The following is a 16,632-nucleotide window of genomic DNA, read 5'->3' as shown; positions in this document are numbered from 1 at the left end:
TTAAATTGAACATTGTGTGTTAATTTTTATAGTATAAAAGCATTGGATAATCTCCTGAGAAATTAAACACAAGCACACCCGGGTCACTAATGATTACAGCACATTAAAACTATAGTTCTTTAAAAAAAAAAACTCAGTGATGCAGATTCATGGGTAATAAGATAAGTCTATGGATACTGTGGTCGGAGATATTTCAACCAGACATGGCATGAGCAGCACAAAATATTAACACTAACTAAAACATTTCATTCTAAATCTTTAAGGTATCTCTACCAAATCTTCCTCTCCCGAACCTTTTCATATCAACAATTTTATTCAAATTTTACAGAACAATGCTCTAACAATACAGGGTGTTTTTATTTTAGGAAAGCATAAGAATAGACAATCACATACTGATCTTTTGTTTACAGTAATTCCAGAACACAAGGTTAATACAAACGCATCCCATTTACCAAAATACATTATTTTACTTCCATCTCTTGCTTACAGAAAAGGAATAAATCAGGTATTCTAATGTAAATACAGTACATTCCGCTTAAAAAAAAAAAGGTATTTAATACATTCATTTCCATTTTACCCCATTGACTGCAAATTGTGTACACTTCAGATTATTGCTGAAAATTTCCAAAAGCATTGTTTGAGTTTTTAGATTGTAATTGTCATTGGTCCACATTCATACAAACATGCAGGGACACAGAGCATTTTACCGACATTCCCCTATATGCATAGACTGTAATTATCCCTCCTGACGCATGATGGGGGACAAATTCCACTGTGCAAAAATATATTCCAAACTTTAAGTTTCAGTAGTCAGAGTTTTAAAAGTGGGTGTCTTCTAAAGTCTTTTGTGTTAATATCCAGCTATTGCAGCTCAGAAAGGACTGACTTTACACTGGGACTTTACACTGTACGTGAAAACGCAAAAAGAAAATCTGATAGTTACCTCTTTTAGGAAGTCTCACTGTACTAAAATGTACAGAAGCCAATGGCTGCATTTAGAGGTGGGAATCAATGGCTGGCAATAAGAAACTATCCACGTTAAAAAGTAACTCAGTTATAGTATTATAAACCGCTGCAATGATTATTTAAAAAAATGTTAAAGAAGGACTTACAGAAAACTACCATCCAACCATTTTCAGTAGGAGGTTAATATCAAAATCAAAATAGACATTCCATCGCTGTCTATAGATATTCAATAAAACAGTAGGACCACATTCTCTACAGGCACATTGTGTTGATGGAACTACTCAGTGACTGGGAACTAGCTCTCATCTTGTTAGTAACATTACTGAACACAGAATTGCAGCATTAGATCCTGAGTTAATCGTATCTCTCCACCAGTGAAAATCACATTTAATTGTTTCACAATCTATTCACGCGCAAACTCCGTTCCACCACTGTTCTTTGGTCAAATTAGTGCATAGGTGTGCTAACCCACACTTTGATGACAAGGTGACGGTAAAAAAAAAAAAAGGCACATGCAAATATTCTGTCATCACCTCAGCTCTTCCCCACACATTTGGAATCTTAGGGAGTTTTTCCGGCATTCCTTGCGTTGATAAAAGCCATGCCGTGAGTTCTGAAGTGCGTAGTCAGATCTGTTGCCTTAGCAAATTGTTTGTTGCACACCCTACATGCAAGTGTGCCCTCCTCTCCCTTTCCCTGAGCTATGGAGGAGTGAGAGGAAGGCGATGCTGGTGAAGAACCGTCCAGAGAACTCTTATCATCATGGTTCTTGCTGTTACCAGGGGGAGGTGCTACGCTGACGGATTGCTGGTTCTTGGTGGATGCAGCTTTGACTTTGTGGGTGATGAAGCGATGGCGCGACAGGGAGGATTTGGATGTGAAACAGGCGCCACATTGTAGACACTGCTGACCGCCGCCGCCCTCCGTCCCTCCTCGCCGGTGCTGGCTGATATGATCCAGGAACATTCCCTGGTCCTCTGTGGTGAAGCCGCAGGGCGCACAGCGGAACCCGGACTCAGGAAGGGAGTAGGTGGCAAGAGCGGTAGAGGTGGACCGCAACTTCTTCACTGGACTCACTCCATCTGTAGAATCTTCATCTTGCTCCATCTTCACAGCCCCTCTCCGTCTCCGGGAAGCCCCAGAACTACCGTCCGGTTCTGAGGAACTGTCCGCCTCATCTCCGCCTCCCTGTGACCGGAAAGCAAGACACCTGCTGTTAACACCTTAGTAGTCTCGCTTTGCCAGACCATCCACACGCTGCAGAGCGGAGGAGGGTCTGGCTATTCAACATATAGCATTCTGGGATGGGAGAAAAATATAAAAAAAGTAAAAAAGGTGTGCAAGAGAAAACTCAGATTGGACAGATAGTCTAGCTAGATGTCTGCAGAGATCTGAGGAGCAGTCAACAATAGTCCTCATTAATCCACCGGGGGTTAAAATTTTAACACAAAGAAAGCGGAAGGAAACGGACATACATGCATCCGGTGGAATTTCCTGCTGCAACGTAGCAATTTCGGAAGTGGAACATCAAGGATTAGACTAACATCTTAGTAAAAGTGTTTTCTCTTTGAAGAAGATGAGTGGCTTACCATTAGTGTGTCCTGGCTCGGTGGGTCCAGCTGTGCTTAGCTGAACATGCCTCTCCAACATTGCTCTGCTGCTGAATGTTTTCTTACTCTCACTACATAACCTACACACACACACACACGAAAACACGACACAGACACAGACAACAGACACACACACACACACACACACACACCACACACACACACACACCACACACCACACCCCCACACCCCACACACCACACACACACCACACAACCACACACACACAACACAGACAGCACAGACGACAGACAGACAGACAGAAAGGATGTCTAGTTACACCTGAAGTTTTTACAAAAACTAAGACATTACAAACAAAAGAGGTTATCAATCCTCGGCTTCAGACTTGTGATACGATGCGGCAAAATGCAGAATAACTACACGACTTTACAGGCTACTAGAGGTTTTTTCGCGATAATAAACTTGAACTGGGCACAGTCTGGGCTGAATCTTTCCTTTTCACTCATTGTCAAAATACTGTTTTAACTTAAACAATTAAAATCAGTAAGGTCACTACAGAAATCCACTTGATGATAATAGTTTCAACACAAACTGCCACCAGACTCATGTGTGCCATAACATGGAGAGAGGATGCAGAGTGTGGGATACTTACTGGCAGCGAAAGCTACGATTCATGACTTTGTGTTTGTCTCTGCTGTGACGTCTCATACTGGAGGTGGTGGTGAAGGAGCTTTCACACTTGTTACAAGGAAACTTCTTGAGTTTCTAAACAACACAAACACAGACCACATTTGGCTAGATCTCTTCATTTATAGCTATGTCCAAAAACGTAATTAATTGTGGAAAATTGTACATCTTGGACAGCAGGAGGGGATGGAGGACTCCCAGACCTTGCTATGTTGTTCAGCCATATGGGTAATGTAGTCTTCCCGGTCTGTGTAGCGTGCGTGACAAGGCGCACACTTCCACACTGAGGGGGTCTTCATCCGCTCTGTCTTCACTGTCTCTTCTTCCTCTCCATCTGAGCTCTCCAGCTTCACTGAAGGCTGTGAACGAGAGGCAGCAGCTGGAGCTGAAGGATACTCTTGTTTTATCGTCTTATGGCTCTGGAGAACAGATCAAGAGAGACATAAGTAGGGCTGCAACCAACAATTATTTAAATAGTCAATTAATCTGTTGAATACTTTCTAGATTAATCGATAAGTTGTTTGGTCTATAAAATGTCAGAAAATGGTGAAAAATGTGGATAAGTGTTTCCGAAAAGCTCAAGATGACGTCTTCAAATGTCTTGTTTTGTCCACAACTCAAATAGTCTGTTTACTGTCACAGTGGAGGGAAGGAACTACAAAATATTCACATTTAAGAAGCTGGAATCAAAGAATTTTTTACTTTTGTCTTAAAAAATGACAAACTGATTATCGATTAATCTTTGCAGCTCTAATTAAAAGGCTGACTTTATAACACTAAGTGAACTATAGCAGACACTATATAAGCATGCATGTACCTTGAAATGGTCTAGAAGGGAATTCCTCTGAGAAAACAACTTGGTGCACTCCGAGCATTTAAACACATGCACCTTCTGGTTGGTTAAATGAGTGTCAAAGTGGATGTACAGCAGGGTCTTGTTTGTAAAAACTGTGTCACACATGACACATTTATAGATTGACCTGTAAAAGGATAAAAAAAAAAAAAAAAAAAAAAAAACTGGGTCAATAATTTGAAAGGAAAACATTTCTTTTCATGAGAAAAATCCCGTCTGTGTACACACACACACAGACACACAGACACACACACAGACACACAGACACACACAGACACACGGACACACAGACACACACACATACATGGTCTGTCCTTCAGTGAGCGTTGGGTGTTGGGCACTGATGTGGTTCTGTATGCTCGGAGTAGATTTGAAAGCCATGGGGCAGGTAGGGCATTTGTGGAACATATCACAATGAGCCTGCTGGATGTGAGACTTCACTGAGTTAAGTCCTCCAAAAACCACCAGGCAACTGGAACATCTGCGGAGAGACATAATTAAAACACGGGCCTATAAATAGAATTCATGTGATGTAGGTAGAACAACGATATCACACCTGTATCCAATGCGTCGTGCAAAGTGTAAACAGGTCTCGTCTAGGTGTGCTTGAAATAGCGGCTGCTTGGCCGTGCCCCCGCACTCTGGGCAGACGTGTGGCGGGCAGCCTTGGTGGATGCGTTGATGAGCTGCTGCACTGCAGCTGTTGGGCAGGAGCATGGGTGGGGAACACTCTGTGCATGACTGGAGAACAGAAGGAATGGCCAGAGAGAGGCGTTAAGTAAAGTTAAAGTTCATTTTCATATCATTGGAAAACAAATTAAATGTCTTGCTCTTTTTTTCCCCTCACATTCAAGAGACTTACAGAGGTTTGTGCAGGTTTGATTTCTTGGAAATGCTCGGCCACCTCTTCTTTGCTGCTAAACTGAACCTGACACTCAGGACATTTATTACTCAGGTACTGCACTGTCTCTGCCTTCTTCCTGGATACTGCTTGATGTGGCTGGGGTGTTGGGTTTGGGGCGGCCTGAGCTAAAAAGGATGATGACAGTCCTGAAGAGGATGACAAGAGAGATGGAGAGAGGACACCAATGAGGAATGTACAAAGAGAAACACAACGGAATCACTTCCAAAACAATTAAACAATGGTGCTGAGACAGAAACACTCTTAACCAACCAGTTGCCGTGGGTTCCTGCTGGCAATCATCTGCTCCACAGGTACAGGTTTCATGACAAGGTGGGAACACTGCATGATCAGGCCTCTCTCCTTGTGCTCTCTGGCGTGTAAAAGCAGGCTGCACTTGTTGTAGAAGGCTAACCGCTTGGCGCAGTGATTACAGGTCACCTCAATCCTCAGCGAGCGCCGGTTGTAGTGCCGCGACAAGCTCTGCTCGAGGGCAAAGGCATCCCCGCACTCCAAACAGCGGTAACCCTGCAGGGAGTCAGACACTCATCTTCTTAGATATTGACATCGATATGAAATAAATGCCAAAGCAATGCTGTGAGCTTGTCATGAAATTATGATTAATAGCACCAATTCAGCCTAGTTCTTTTACAGGAGGAATTTAGCCTGCCAGGAACATGAGCCTATTTGGTACAGTGAAAATGTTTTACACTTTTGACACTGTTTATAATGCAATATCAGATGACTTATACTGCACATATCCTCTTCCTGTATATTTCTTTTTACATTTAATGAAAACCAAGTTATCTTTGATCTTTGAAAAAGCGTTGCTGCTTTTCATTAGCAGATTTAACTTTAAATCTTGCAAAACAGATGGATGGGTTTGTGACAGGGGTATCTGGTTGCAGTTTATTTTTGCTTCGCGATACCGATTCTGATACCTGAAATGAAGTACTGGTCCGATACCAGTGTCTCATATATGAATGCTACAGAACTTTCTTTTTTTTATCCAGTTTAACAGTCAGTTAAAATGGAAAAAGAACACAAACTACTTTAACATAGATTTTCTTTAGGGATTTATTACGTGGTTGGATCGGTGCATAAACTCCAGGACTACTCTACTACGATGCCAGCGTTTTAGGCGGTCTTGGAGGAGATACCGATACTGGAATCGGAACATCTTTAATTCGGACTGCATTTATTTTCATTACCAATAAACTGCAGATTATTTTCTTTATTAATTGATTTGTTGTTTTGTCCATAAAGTGTAAAACAAATGTCAGTCACAATTTGCCAGAGCCCAAGGTGCCACATCCAAACTAAGTGTTTGTGTCAACCAACAGTCTAAAACCCCACAACATTCAGTTAACTATATTTTATAACGTATATATAATCTACGGATTGCTTCCCCCCTGTACACAATGACAGCTTACCTGTGCAGGTAGAGGAAGGCCCCACTCTGCAGGGAGAGGTGAGCTCAGGTCTGGTTTATAACAGGGCAGCAGGTTCTTGTTGTTGAGGATCTTGTTGAAAGCTTCTACCAGATTGGTCTGAGTCTTGGATATGATTGCCCCAGTGCTGTTAACTATAGAGGCTGGTCGGCTGCTACTTTGAGGCGTGAGCAGAGGTGAAGTGGCAGAAAGCATCATCCCACTGTTCACAGTTTTCTGACCCCAGCTGCGAGGGTTGATCCCACCCGGGCTGACTCTGGGAGTGGACACAGAGATGGAGGGCAGGGCTGCTGTTTTGGTGATGCTTACAGCTGTTGGGGAAACTTTAGGCTTGGTGTCCACTACGGTTTTGTCTTTGAGCATACTAGCACCTTCCAGCGTTGCAGCACAGGCCACTTGGAGCATTGCCATTGCAGGCAACTGAGATTGCTGTGATAACTCCCTCCTGGATCTTGTGTTATGAAGTTCTGGTGAAGGTTTTGAACTATTTACACCCTTGGTAGTAGCTTTTCCACTTCTTTTAGCTCCAACACCAGTCACAGTCCTTGTAATGCTGCCTTTAGGCATTTTGATTTTAACTTTAAGAGGACGCAATGGAGATGAAACCGTCTCTGCAGCACTAGCAGACCCAGGATCCTTTGCAGCAGCACCACAGCTCTCCTCATTGAAATTCTCTCCATCTCCAGACTCCTTAATACTCAGCTGCTCAGTGCCACCTGGCCTTTCCTCTTCTCTGGGTTCACTTTCCATGAGCTCCTCTTGGGGACGGACATCCTTGATGTTTGCTGCTGTTTGGACAGGATTAGGGCTGCTGCTTCTCTTGGGGACTATAAGACCTGTCTCACTGGGAGGTGGGCTCTCAGGCGAGTCCCTTTCATCTATCACATGCTCTGGATATTTCTCCTCTTGGACTGATGCAGAGCCCCTACTGAGAGAGGGGAGGCAGCTCTGGGGGGTCTGTGTATGAGGAGTTGTGGAGGGAGAACTGGGGGAGGTAGGTCGCCTGTCACCCTCACATTTGGGTTTAGGTTTAGCAGGTGCCAGAGAAGGCAGCCGAGGAGAATGAGTAACAAGACAGGAAGTGGTTTCAGGAGACCCAAGTAGTTCAGACCGTAGTTTTGCTCTGTGTTTAAATTTGGGAGGGGAGGACATTATAGGTTCTGGGCTCTCCTGGATCACCAGTGGACTTCCTAAGTCTGGCTCTGAGTCATCTTCATCTGACTGCATAACATGCTTAATTCCAGCCTGAATACTCCCATTTTTTGGTAAAGGGGAGAGTGATGGATCACTAAGGAGACAAGTTTCCTTCTTCTGGGGGGAGTGAGAAAGGTGAGGGCTGACTAAATGTAGGGAGGGAGGAGTTAAGGAGTTGTGACCAGCACTAGTCAAAGATTGGAGGAAGAGGGGGGGCTTCAACCTGTTCATGACATTAGTTGTGTGCTGGACCGATCCCACCTCAGCTTCTTTATCACTTTCACCCTCAATAGCCTTCAGTGTGGACCTCAATGGGGAACAAGGGTGCCATGTGCTTTGTGTTGGACTGTCCCTGATCCCTGGGGACAGATCCCTCAAAGCCATTAGAAATCTGGAGCTCAACAGGGGCATCAGCAGGCAATTTAAGACCAAGCTGTGGGGTGAAGTCACCCACCCTGACCTGAACATTTAAGCCACTAATTGAGGGATTGTCTGTTTTATCCATTACAGACTTCTCATCCTCTTCAAAAGACTCAGACCGCACTGTGTTCTTCACAATAACACTGACCACAGGAGGGTCATCATGTGAGGCAGGAGGGCAGGGAAAGCATGAAGGAGACTCACTCTCTCTCTGCTCTGCATTGGTCCCCACCTCATCCCGTTCCTCCTCTGGACTTGACTGAATGGCCTCTTTAGCATCAATGTCAGGAATGTCAAAAGCTGCCAGCAGATCATCAAAGTCTGGGGTCTTCATGTCCCCCATTGCCAGCACAAGGATCGAAACCTATTGGGGCAACACGCGAGTCACAATTCATATACAGTGTGTGTGTGTGTGTGTGTGTGTATATAGGGATATATATAGGTGTGTGTGTTAATGTAACCACGACACGTTGATACAGCTACGAAAGATACTTGTATGTCTGACTGAAATAAAAAGTGACAGCTGGTCTCACAACAGATAGTGTTTCGTTTACGTTACGTAAACGTTTACGTTAACATAGTTACATTATTCTGCTCCACACTTTAACGTTACTGACTAGAAATAGGCAGATATAACATAAATAGCATATAAAGAGCTCTAGCATGGCCAACATAACTGTCACGTTGCAACAAGTGGGTCCTTCTGCTAACAGCTAGCTAAACTTTAGCATTCAACAGCTAGTTAGCCGGACGTGCTAACGTCAACCGGCCAACTTTTCCCACGTAGTCAAAAACTACTATTAGCTAGCTAGATCAGTGTAATAATCAGCTAATGCAGTCCAAATATACAATGCTGAATGTGTCTTATGCTTAGCTCACGCTTGTATTTAATATTTCAACTACCTGCTTGTTTGGCGAAGTTGGTTCCTGACTTTCCCCTCGGACGCATAAGTTCCTCGTCACCAAATCGCGCGACTTCTCAAGAGCCACAATTCTTTTTTTTTCCGCGTTGTTCACAAAGTTATAGATGAATCACACAAACGTATTGGTAAATGTTACCCTTTCAAACACCATCTCAGAAAATACTAATCTAATACGAACTACGACTTATGCAAGCAAGACCAGCTGTGCGTCTATCATGGTGATGGTCTCCATCAGAGGGGGCACCGAGACAACAGGACATGTCGAGAGCTTTGGTGTCCTTTCGCCGAGACTTGTAGGACAGACTAACGCGTTTTCTTTGCCGATCTGACGGTCACATTCTGCTTATGATCAATTATGCACAAGTTGAAGGAGCTGATGGAGTTACTGCAGTTTTTTGGAATATGACAAATAAAATTGATTGATTCTTTCAACAATGATCTTTACAATCTGTGACTATTTGTTTAGACATTGTGAGTACTTGCTAACAAACGGTTTACATAAAATATGCCATTTTGGTTTTACATTAACACAAATGTAGATGCGTTATTCCTAATTTAAGTATTCTGCAAGAAAGGTACATTCATAAAAAAAACATCTTTCACATTTGTCAGACTGTTTGCCTTTTTTGTTTGTTACATGAATGTATGACAACAGTGTTGTCACCTTGTCAAGTTTGTCTCTTCCCTAGGCCTAGTTCACACAATCTTGTAATTCTGTTTTGTTAAATAAAGCCCATCATAATCATATCCCCATCTTGCAAGTGATATACATGTTTAACTGGGTGCTACTGTAGCTGTGTAATACCAGTCATGATTCTACATTTCAATGCAACATCCATTGATATTTTGGTAAGTACAGTATATGTAAATTAAATGCTGGGCGAACAGAATTGTAAATACGTTCCAAGCGTCAGATGAAGTAGCACCTTGTATTCTGTAAATTTATTGAGGAAATCTGCCAAGGCAAAAGTTAAGTTTACACAGCTACATATACAAAAAATGAATAAAATGGTTCCTGTATGGAGGAGAGTAATAACATTACTGTGGATAACACATGCGGTGCAATTGTCAGGTCTTTTTTTATTTATCATATATTAAGTTTCTCTCTTTGGGCGTTCATTTCTTTTTCTCCTCATCCTTGTTGGCGTCGGGTTTAGAGCCCGTCTGGGAAGCTAGAGACCCCATAGCGTTACGGATGGCCTCGTTATTGGGGTCGACTCCAGGAAGGTTTTCCAGGACGCTCTGAAGGAACTCCGGATCCTGCATAACATCATAGTCCTCGTCGTCCTGCACACAGAAAATGACATTGTTACCTAGCGCTTTTCAATCTGATGAAAAAGACAAATGAGAACTACTAAAGGTTTGTGCTTACTTTGGCCTTACTGGAGTCCATGTCAGTTCCTGTGTCCATGTCTTCAGCACCAAACTCTGAAAGAAAAATGGGACAGAAATGGTTGAGTAGGGGAAAATGGGGTCTATGGACAATAGTGGTCAGTTTTAACCTACTCTATCTGATGTGCTTCTGTGCAAAAAACACATTTGGACACTTTGAACTGAATCTAATATCCACATCTAATTACAAAAAGTAAAGCATAATAAGGTTTGCTATCTTAAGTAACAAGAGCAATACCATGCTTGTACTCTCATGTTAAATTCAGTGCAGATAAAATACTCTGTAAATATGGACCGCAGACTAGTACAAACTGCTATCGCCAACTGTAAAGTAATCACAAGCAGGATATGTGGAAATGTTTGAGACTCCAAAGACTCCACCTGGGATAAGTTATTGTATTAGAGTGCTAATACAAACAAAACAATAGCCCTAATGTCAACATTTCCAGGTAACCATTATCCAAATTGGCAGTTAAGATATATTCCCTTCTATCTACCTACAGTGATAAAAGGCAAACATGTTCTATATTCTGGAGTTTGTCCGAGGTATCATTCAGATTCAAATTATAAAGTAAAGATCAGGCACACAACACCAAACTGGTTGTGTGCTTCCTTATAATGTGATGTGATGCATACTGAATCTCAGATTGTATTAGAGGTTATCAATTCTCCTGGCCAGGGAAATTCAGAAAACTAAATTGAAGTTTGTTTCACCTGCTCCATCTCCCTGCATGGACATCTGCAGAGCATAGACAATCTGTTCATCCTCTGTCATGCGACTGAAGTCTGGTAGAGCAGGTGTGGATGAGTCCGTATGGGGAACAGACATCTTCAACAAGGCATCCTCAGACTCTGTAACAGAAAGAAAGGAAAAAACACACTGTGTGAACACACTCACATTGGGAGCTATAAACCCTCTACTGAAGGAAGTTGGCATCTATAATAGCAAATCAAGTTGTTGGACATTTTTCTGACCATCTGCAACTGCAGAGGAAATGCCAGCTTCAGTAGCTGATGCGACAGTGGCTCTACGCGCTTCATCCTCCTGTCGCTGTCTCTGCTCCTCCATAGACACCCTTAGAGCCTAGAAAGAAGAGAAGAAAGGAAGAAAAAAATCTCATAAATCAACATATAGCATGCCACCACACAAATATACAATGAAGAGAGAATATTTTTAAAAAGGTGGTCGTTAAAAGTAGTTTAGGATTCAGTGGAAAAAGACAAGAAAAGTTGTGGTGAATGAACTATACAAATGCTACACACTACAGTGACTTGTTGTAGTGTATTTCCCCTGCTCTCTTACCAAGGCCAACTCTGGGTCAGCGCTGGGATCCACTCCAAACTCAAAGTCACCAGCACCCAGGCCCAACACTGCACCTCCCTCTCCAGCCAGGACAGGTGAGGACAGCAGGGCATCAGCCAGACTGGGGCCTGGAGGGACTGTGACCAGGTGGGAGCCTGCTCCCTCTTTGCCATTCAGTGTGTTGATGAAGGCTGTCAGCTTCTCTGTGTTCATCTCCTGCGGGGGTCAGAAAGAACGAGGGTAAGCATGTGGACCAGATAACAGCTTAGAGATGGCAAAAATACACACAAGAGCACATTTAATTTTTTAAGATGTTGAGTGATGAAAAAATACCTCCTCTCCAAAGTTTATGACATCCACATTGACCTTTTCCTTCTTTAGACGCTTTGCCATTTTGACCATCTACGAATAAACAAAAAAACTTCCGTCACACAAACACATACATGCAATCACGTGTTATCAGGGACCTGAAAGCATTACTACAGAAACTAAGCTAGATAACAACAGCTAGAACAGCTCTTTTTACATCACTCCATGTCCATGCTTCACTCAGCAATGTTATCCAGATAACGTAATTCTCCTTTGTGAGGGAGGCCTGTAATGTAATGTCCCTGTGGGGATTATTAAAAGTATGTCTTCTTCTCCTCCTCCTTTGCTGTGTGCATATTTACACCGATAATGTAATGGCACAATTTGCAGAAAGAAAATACTAGTGGTAAGTGGTGTTAAATTTCTTCAAAGATACTGATGTTTGGTGTTGACGTTAACTCTTTAAATAACCCAGGGAGACTTGTGTTACTCTACATTTATGGCTTAGTCGGTGAATTCTTTAGATAACCAAAGTGTGAATAATTAAGTGTTAATATCGCTTGGCGTATACAGATAGTGTTCAAATTGCACTAAGTAAGAGTGTGGTGACCAGGACACTTTTCCAAGATGATGTTTACCATCCCATCCAAAGAGATCTGATATTGTTGAAAGTCTCTTTCCTGGTTATTAATATAAAATGTCCCAAATGTAGTATTTGGTGGGTAATACATAACCACTTATATCAGCAAAACACATCGAATTATGTTAGAAGTAAGCTCACTTCTTTTTCATTGTCCTCCACTGGGCTGCCAACAAATGCTATGATGCGCATTTTGTGGTTTTTGCCCTGCCTGTGCTTCAGCGCCAACTACAAAGAGAAACATGAATGAAAATAAAAAGAAACATTATGACATTCATATGACATAATAGAATAAAACACAACTGATCTTTCCACAACAGACATTTTGGCATGTATAACAAGGAAAACACAGCTGTGATTAACGATGGCTTCATTACATGTAGGCGAGCCCGTTCTATAACTGACCTCTCCATATGTCCTAGCGTTCCTAAAATATATTTCACACTGTTTACCAGCTCTTCAGCTGATTTCCTAAAGGAGCAGGAGAAGACTCACTGTGTAATGAAAGTCACAAACTCACATGTGCCACCCTGATGCCGGTGCAGAAGCTGATGTTTCCACGAGGCTGCACAGCATGCAGCTTGGACAGTATCCTGCCTGTGTCTGGTGTCAGTGTGGTCAGCACCTCACAGTTACTTCACAGGGAAATAGCACTTGTGTTATTATATGAACATATTTTGAGTGTCTGTACACTCATTCAAACACAATGCCTCTTACTTCGCCATGGTGATGAGGCCCACGTTGTTTTCAGGGTTAGTGCGGGTCTTGGAGTGACAAACAATATTAACTGCGTCCTGCTGAGCCTGAAGCCTGGTGGGCAGAAAGTCTCCATTGCGCATGTACTCACTATTGTCCACACTAAGAAAAACCACAGCGTTAAGAATGTATAAAATGTAAATTACATTGATTGGACAAATGTTGGTATGTTGATAGTATGACAATATACATGTGAAACTCTAATAAAAACACTGTTTAACCTATGTATGTACAGTCTTGTGTATAACATGTAAAGGGGAAAGAAACTGAAACAATAAGCTCATGAATCAATCAATTGATCAACAGAGAATACAGTTTTTATAAAAGTAATTGATCAAAATCAGAAATGCCAAGCACTTCAAACATTCAGCTTCTCAAAAGTGAAGATTTGCAGTTTTAATGTCTATATTTTAGAGTCTTGGCCTGTTGGTTGGACAAACAAAGCAATATGCTTTGGGAAAATGTGACACGCATTTATCAGTATTTTCTGACATTTAATAGACAAAATTACTAATTAAAAAAACTATCAATATATAACACATTAATGAAAATTATTGTTGAAGCCCCAGTAAATACAATAACCTGAACATATACAATGTAAGGCATGTAGCTAAAATCCCTGCATGTAGTTACTGCGAACGTTACGTTATGAAAAACTGTACATTGTTTAACGAAACAGAAGGATGTTTAATGTTATGTTCCCCTCTGAATGCATCCAAAATTAAGAGACAGTCTATTCGTGATAACCTAATAACATGTTAGCTTGGTTGGTCAAACAAAGACAACAATAGATCCCACTTAGTTGCATGTTTTGACAATGACAGTGGGTTTTAGTTTTGTTAGCTAGCTAATGCTACGCGATAAACAAAGCCATTTTTAATCCAACGTGAGGCGCACTCTGGACTTTACAGTTGACGTCTAAACACGTAAGATAGCAACACTACATTGGCTAGCGTCAGTAAACATATAGCTAACTTGGTAAATGTCTATAAACTGACTAAAAAGCCGTTTGTTAGCGATGGGCTAGAAGCTCCTGCTGGCTAACGTTAGCTAACGTTAGGTTATGGAGTGACTCAGGCTTCCCCAAATCCTAAAAAAAACAAATAAAACTGCTCAAAAGTTTCAAGCAAAATACGTCAAAATATGCATATTCGTTTATCAAATAATAACTTATTTTTACAAAAAAAATAGCCTGTTCAGTTTTTAACTTTAACCATATTTATAATTCCTTACCAGACCATAGTACTTTCAAGCCCCATCTTGATGTCGGTGGTTTACGACGTCATCGTAAGGGTTTCTGGGTAATGGTGTTTTTTTATGAACAGAAAAAAAAACTGTGGAGGAAATACTATGCATAACATAAAATGTTTTGAGAAAATGTTAGGGTGATTAATAACAATTTTAATGTACAATGCGATCCAAAAGTTTGGTTGAATCCATGCTTAAGTGTTGCAGCTATGCAAAATCTCAAAAGGCCGACTGCAAAAATGTAAGAGCTATTTCTTTAAGCACTGGGGTGCACAAGCAAGATTAAAGAGCTGTCAACAAAGCAGATATTTAAAGACGGTGTATGTTACAAACAAAAGACACATGTGAATTCAGGCGTACACAGTTCTAGCACAGGTGTGCACATTTGATGTGTCTATCTGTGGAAAAAAACGTCCTTCCTAAGGCTAAAATAAATCATGCAAGTGTCCCACAGTATGTCCCATAGGCCCCAAAAAGTTCTCCCTTTGATGTTTGATTTACCCTACGGTTGGGAAATAGTCCAGAGTCCTCCATTATGAAAGCTGATCAAACAACTCCTCTCACAAACACAAGCAGTTCAGTCATCCTGAGGTTGGGGCAACCAGGACAAGAAGCTGACACAGCCACAAGGTGAAATAAACTATATCTCCTCCTAATAGTTACCGATTAATTGTTAAATGTGTCATTTGCATCTGATCCTTTATGTTTTGTTGATTTGTTTGAATGTACTGTCATGATATATAGGCTAATAACTAATTGATTGAAGTGATATTTACTCAATTGCCGATTGGAAAAACACTAATGACAAAATTTGATGTAAAAACTTGGGGCTTGGAACCTGCAGATGCTGCCTAACAGCGATTAATTGATGCATTATTTAGTTGAAGTGATTGTAGGATGGCTGGAAAAACATTTGAATATTTTCATTGAACAGTAAAATATTGTTTGTTTTGTCTCAGATGGGGACACTCTTATTTTTGATGGTGATGTTTGCAACATGTTGGGCAGCACCCCAAGGTATGTCAACCTTCAATCAACAAAGCTTTGTGCACAAGTTTGTGTTTACGGAGTAGTATTTGAATGATATAACATAGATTGAATACTTGTTTGTTTCAATTACAGAACATTTTAGTTAATGTAGTCAGTATTCTTGCTCGCTCTCCTCATCTGAAAGAATTTCTTGGTTTTGATTTTCCACCTGTGCAGATCTGTCAGGCAAAGTGTTTGTCTTTCCAAAAGAGAGCAACACAGATCGTGTGAGACTCCTGACATCTCAAACCAAATTCAGCTCTGTGACCACCTGTCTCAGGTAACTAGTGGTGTAATTATAAAGCTTCTTTGTTCAAAGTAATGTTTGAAAATCTGTTTTGCCCCAGTTTCTCACACCTGGAACATCTGTTCAGATTCAAAACAGATCTCACCAGGAATTACGGACTCTTCTCTTTGTCCACCTCTGCCCAGAGCAATGACTTTGTGCTCTTTAAGATTAATTCAGACGATGTCATTAGGATGCATGCTCGGGGCGAAGCCACAGACTTCCTGTCACTGTCATTTGCTCCAAACACCTGGCACTCTATGTGTGCCACCTGGCGCTCCGACAACGGGTTGGCTCAGCTGTGGGTGGACGGCAAGGCAACCATCAAGAGATACATCAAAGCTGGGCCTATTACTGGAGCACCCATTATCACCCTGGGCCAAAAGCAGGGTACTCATGGAGGGAGTTTTGATGCCAAACAATCATTCATTGGTATGATTACTAAAGTCCACCTTTGGGACTATATTATCCCCACCGCTGAGATTAAACGCTATATGGATGACAAACACTTCATTTCAGGCAACGTGTTCAACTGGGGCGCCCTGCAGTACGAAATTACAGGGCAGGTTTTGGTGGATGAGGAGTCTGAAGTTATGTAACAGGGTGTTTAACAGTGTTATGTTCTTGAGAAATAATTAAAATCAACACTTAAAAGATGGTAGTACTTTGTTTTTTCAACACACATTATTCACAAACATCTAGT

At 41.6% G+C, this 16,632-nt stretch overlaps 3 protein-coding genes across 3 annotated transcripts; 1 reads left to right on the top strand and 2 right to left on the bottom strand.

The window, feature by feature from the left end:
* On the bottom strand, nt 1-9,203 carry znf687a (zinc finger protein 687a). The gene is given in 14 exon segments (XM_032518987.1): nt 1-2,161; nt 2,557-2,589; nt 2,591-2,647; nt 3,190-3,302; nt 3,428-3,643; nt 4,042-4,204; nt 4,382-4,558; nt 4,634-4,818; nt 4,940-5,127; nt 5,252-5,275; nt 5,278-5,506; nt 6,412-7,956; nt 7,958-8,407; nt 8,947-9,203. Coding segments are annotated over 13 exon segments (3,993 nt in total). The 5' UTR covers nt 8,387-8,407; nt 8,947-9,203; the 3' UTR covers nt 1-1,527.
* An 818-nt stretch (nt 9,204-10,021) lies between these two features.
* On the bottom strand, nt 10,022-14,704 carry LOC116691388 (26S proteasome non-ATPase regulatory subunit 4). Its single transcript, XM_032518980.1, has 10 exons — nt 14,600-14,704; nt 13,328-13,468; nt 13,131-13,245; nt 12,752-12,838; nt 11,995-12,063; nt 11,662-11,877; nt 11,334-11,442; nt 11,073-11,210; nt 10,339-10,394; nt 10,022-10,253 (listed from the first exon to the last, which is right to left on the bottom strand). Exons 1-10 carry the CDS (start codon nt 14,623-14,625, stop codon nt 10,083-10,085), a joined length of 1,128 nt encoding a protein of 375 aa, XP_032374871.1. The 5' UTR covers nt 14,626-14,704; the 3' UTR covers nt 10,022-10,082.
* A 397-nt stretch (nt 14,705-15,101) lies between these two features.
* Nucleotides 15,102-16,588, top strand: LOC116691391 (serum amyloid P-component). The gene is made up of 4 exons (XM_032518985.1): nt 15,102-15,244; nt 15,574-15,631; nt 15,821-15,923; nt 16,018-16,588. Exons 2-4 carry the CDS (start codon nt 15,574-15,576, stop codon nt 16,526-16,528), a joined length of 672 nt encoding a protein of 223 aa, XP_032374876.1. The 5' UTR covers nt 15,102-15,244; the 3' UTR covers nt 16,529-16,588.
* The last annotated feature ends 44 nt before the right edge of the window (nt 16,589-16,632 follow it).

The sequence above is a fragment of the Etheostoma spectabile genome, chromosome 6, assembly GCF_008692095.1.
Source record: "Etheostoma spectabile isolate EspeVRDwgs_2016 chromosome 6, UIUC_Espe_1.0, whole genome shotgun sequence".
NCBI lineage: Eukaryota > Metazoa > Chordata > Actinopteri > Perciformes > Percidae > Etheostoma > Etheostoma spectabile.
This window is presented reverse-complemented; position numbering and strand designations above follow the sequence as displayed.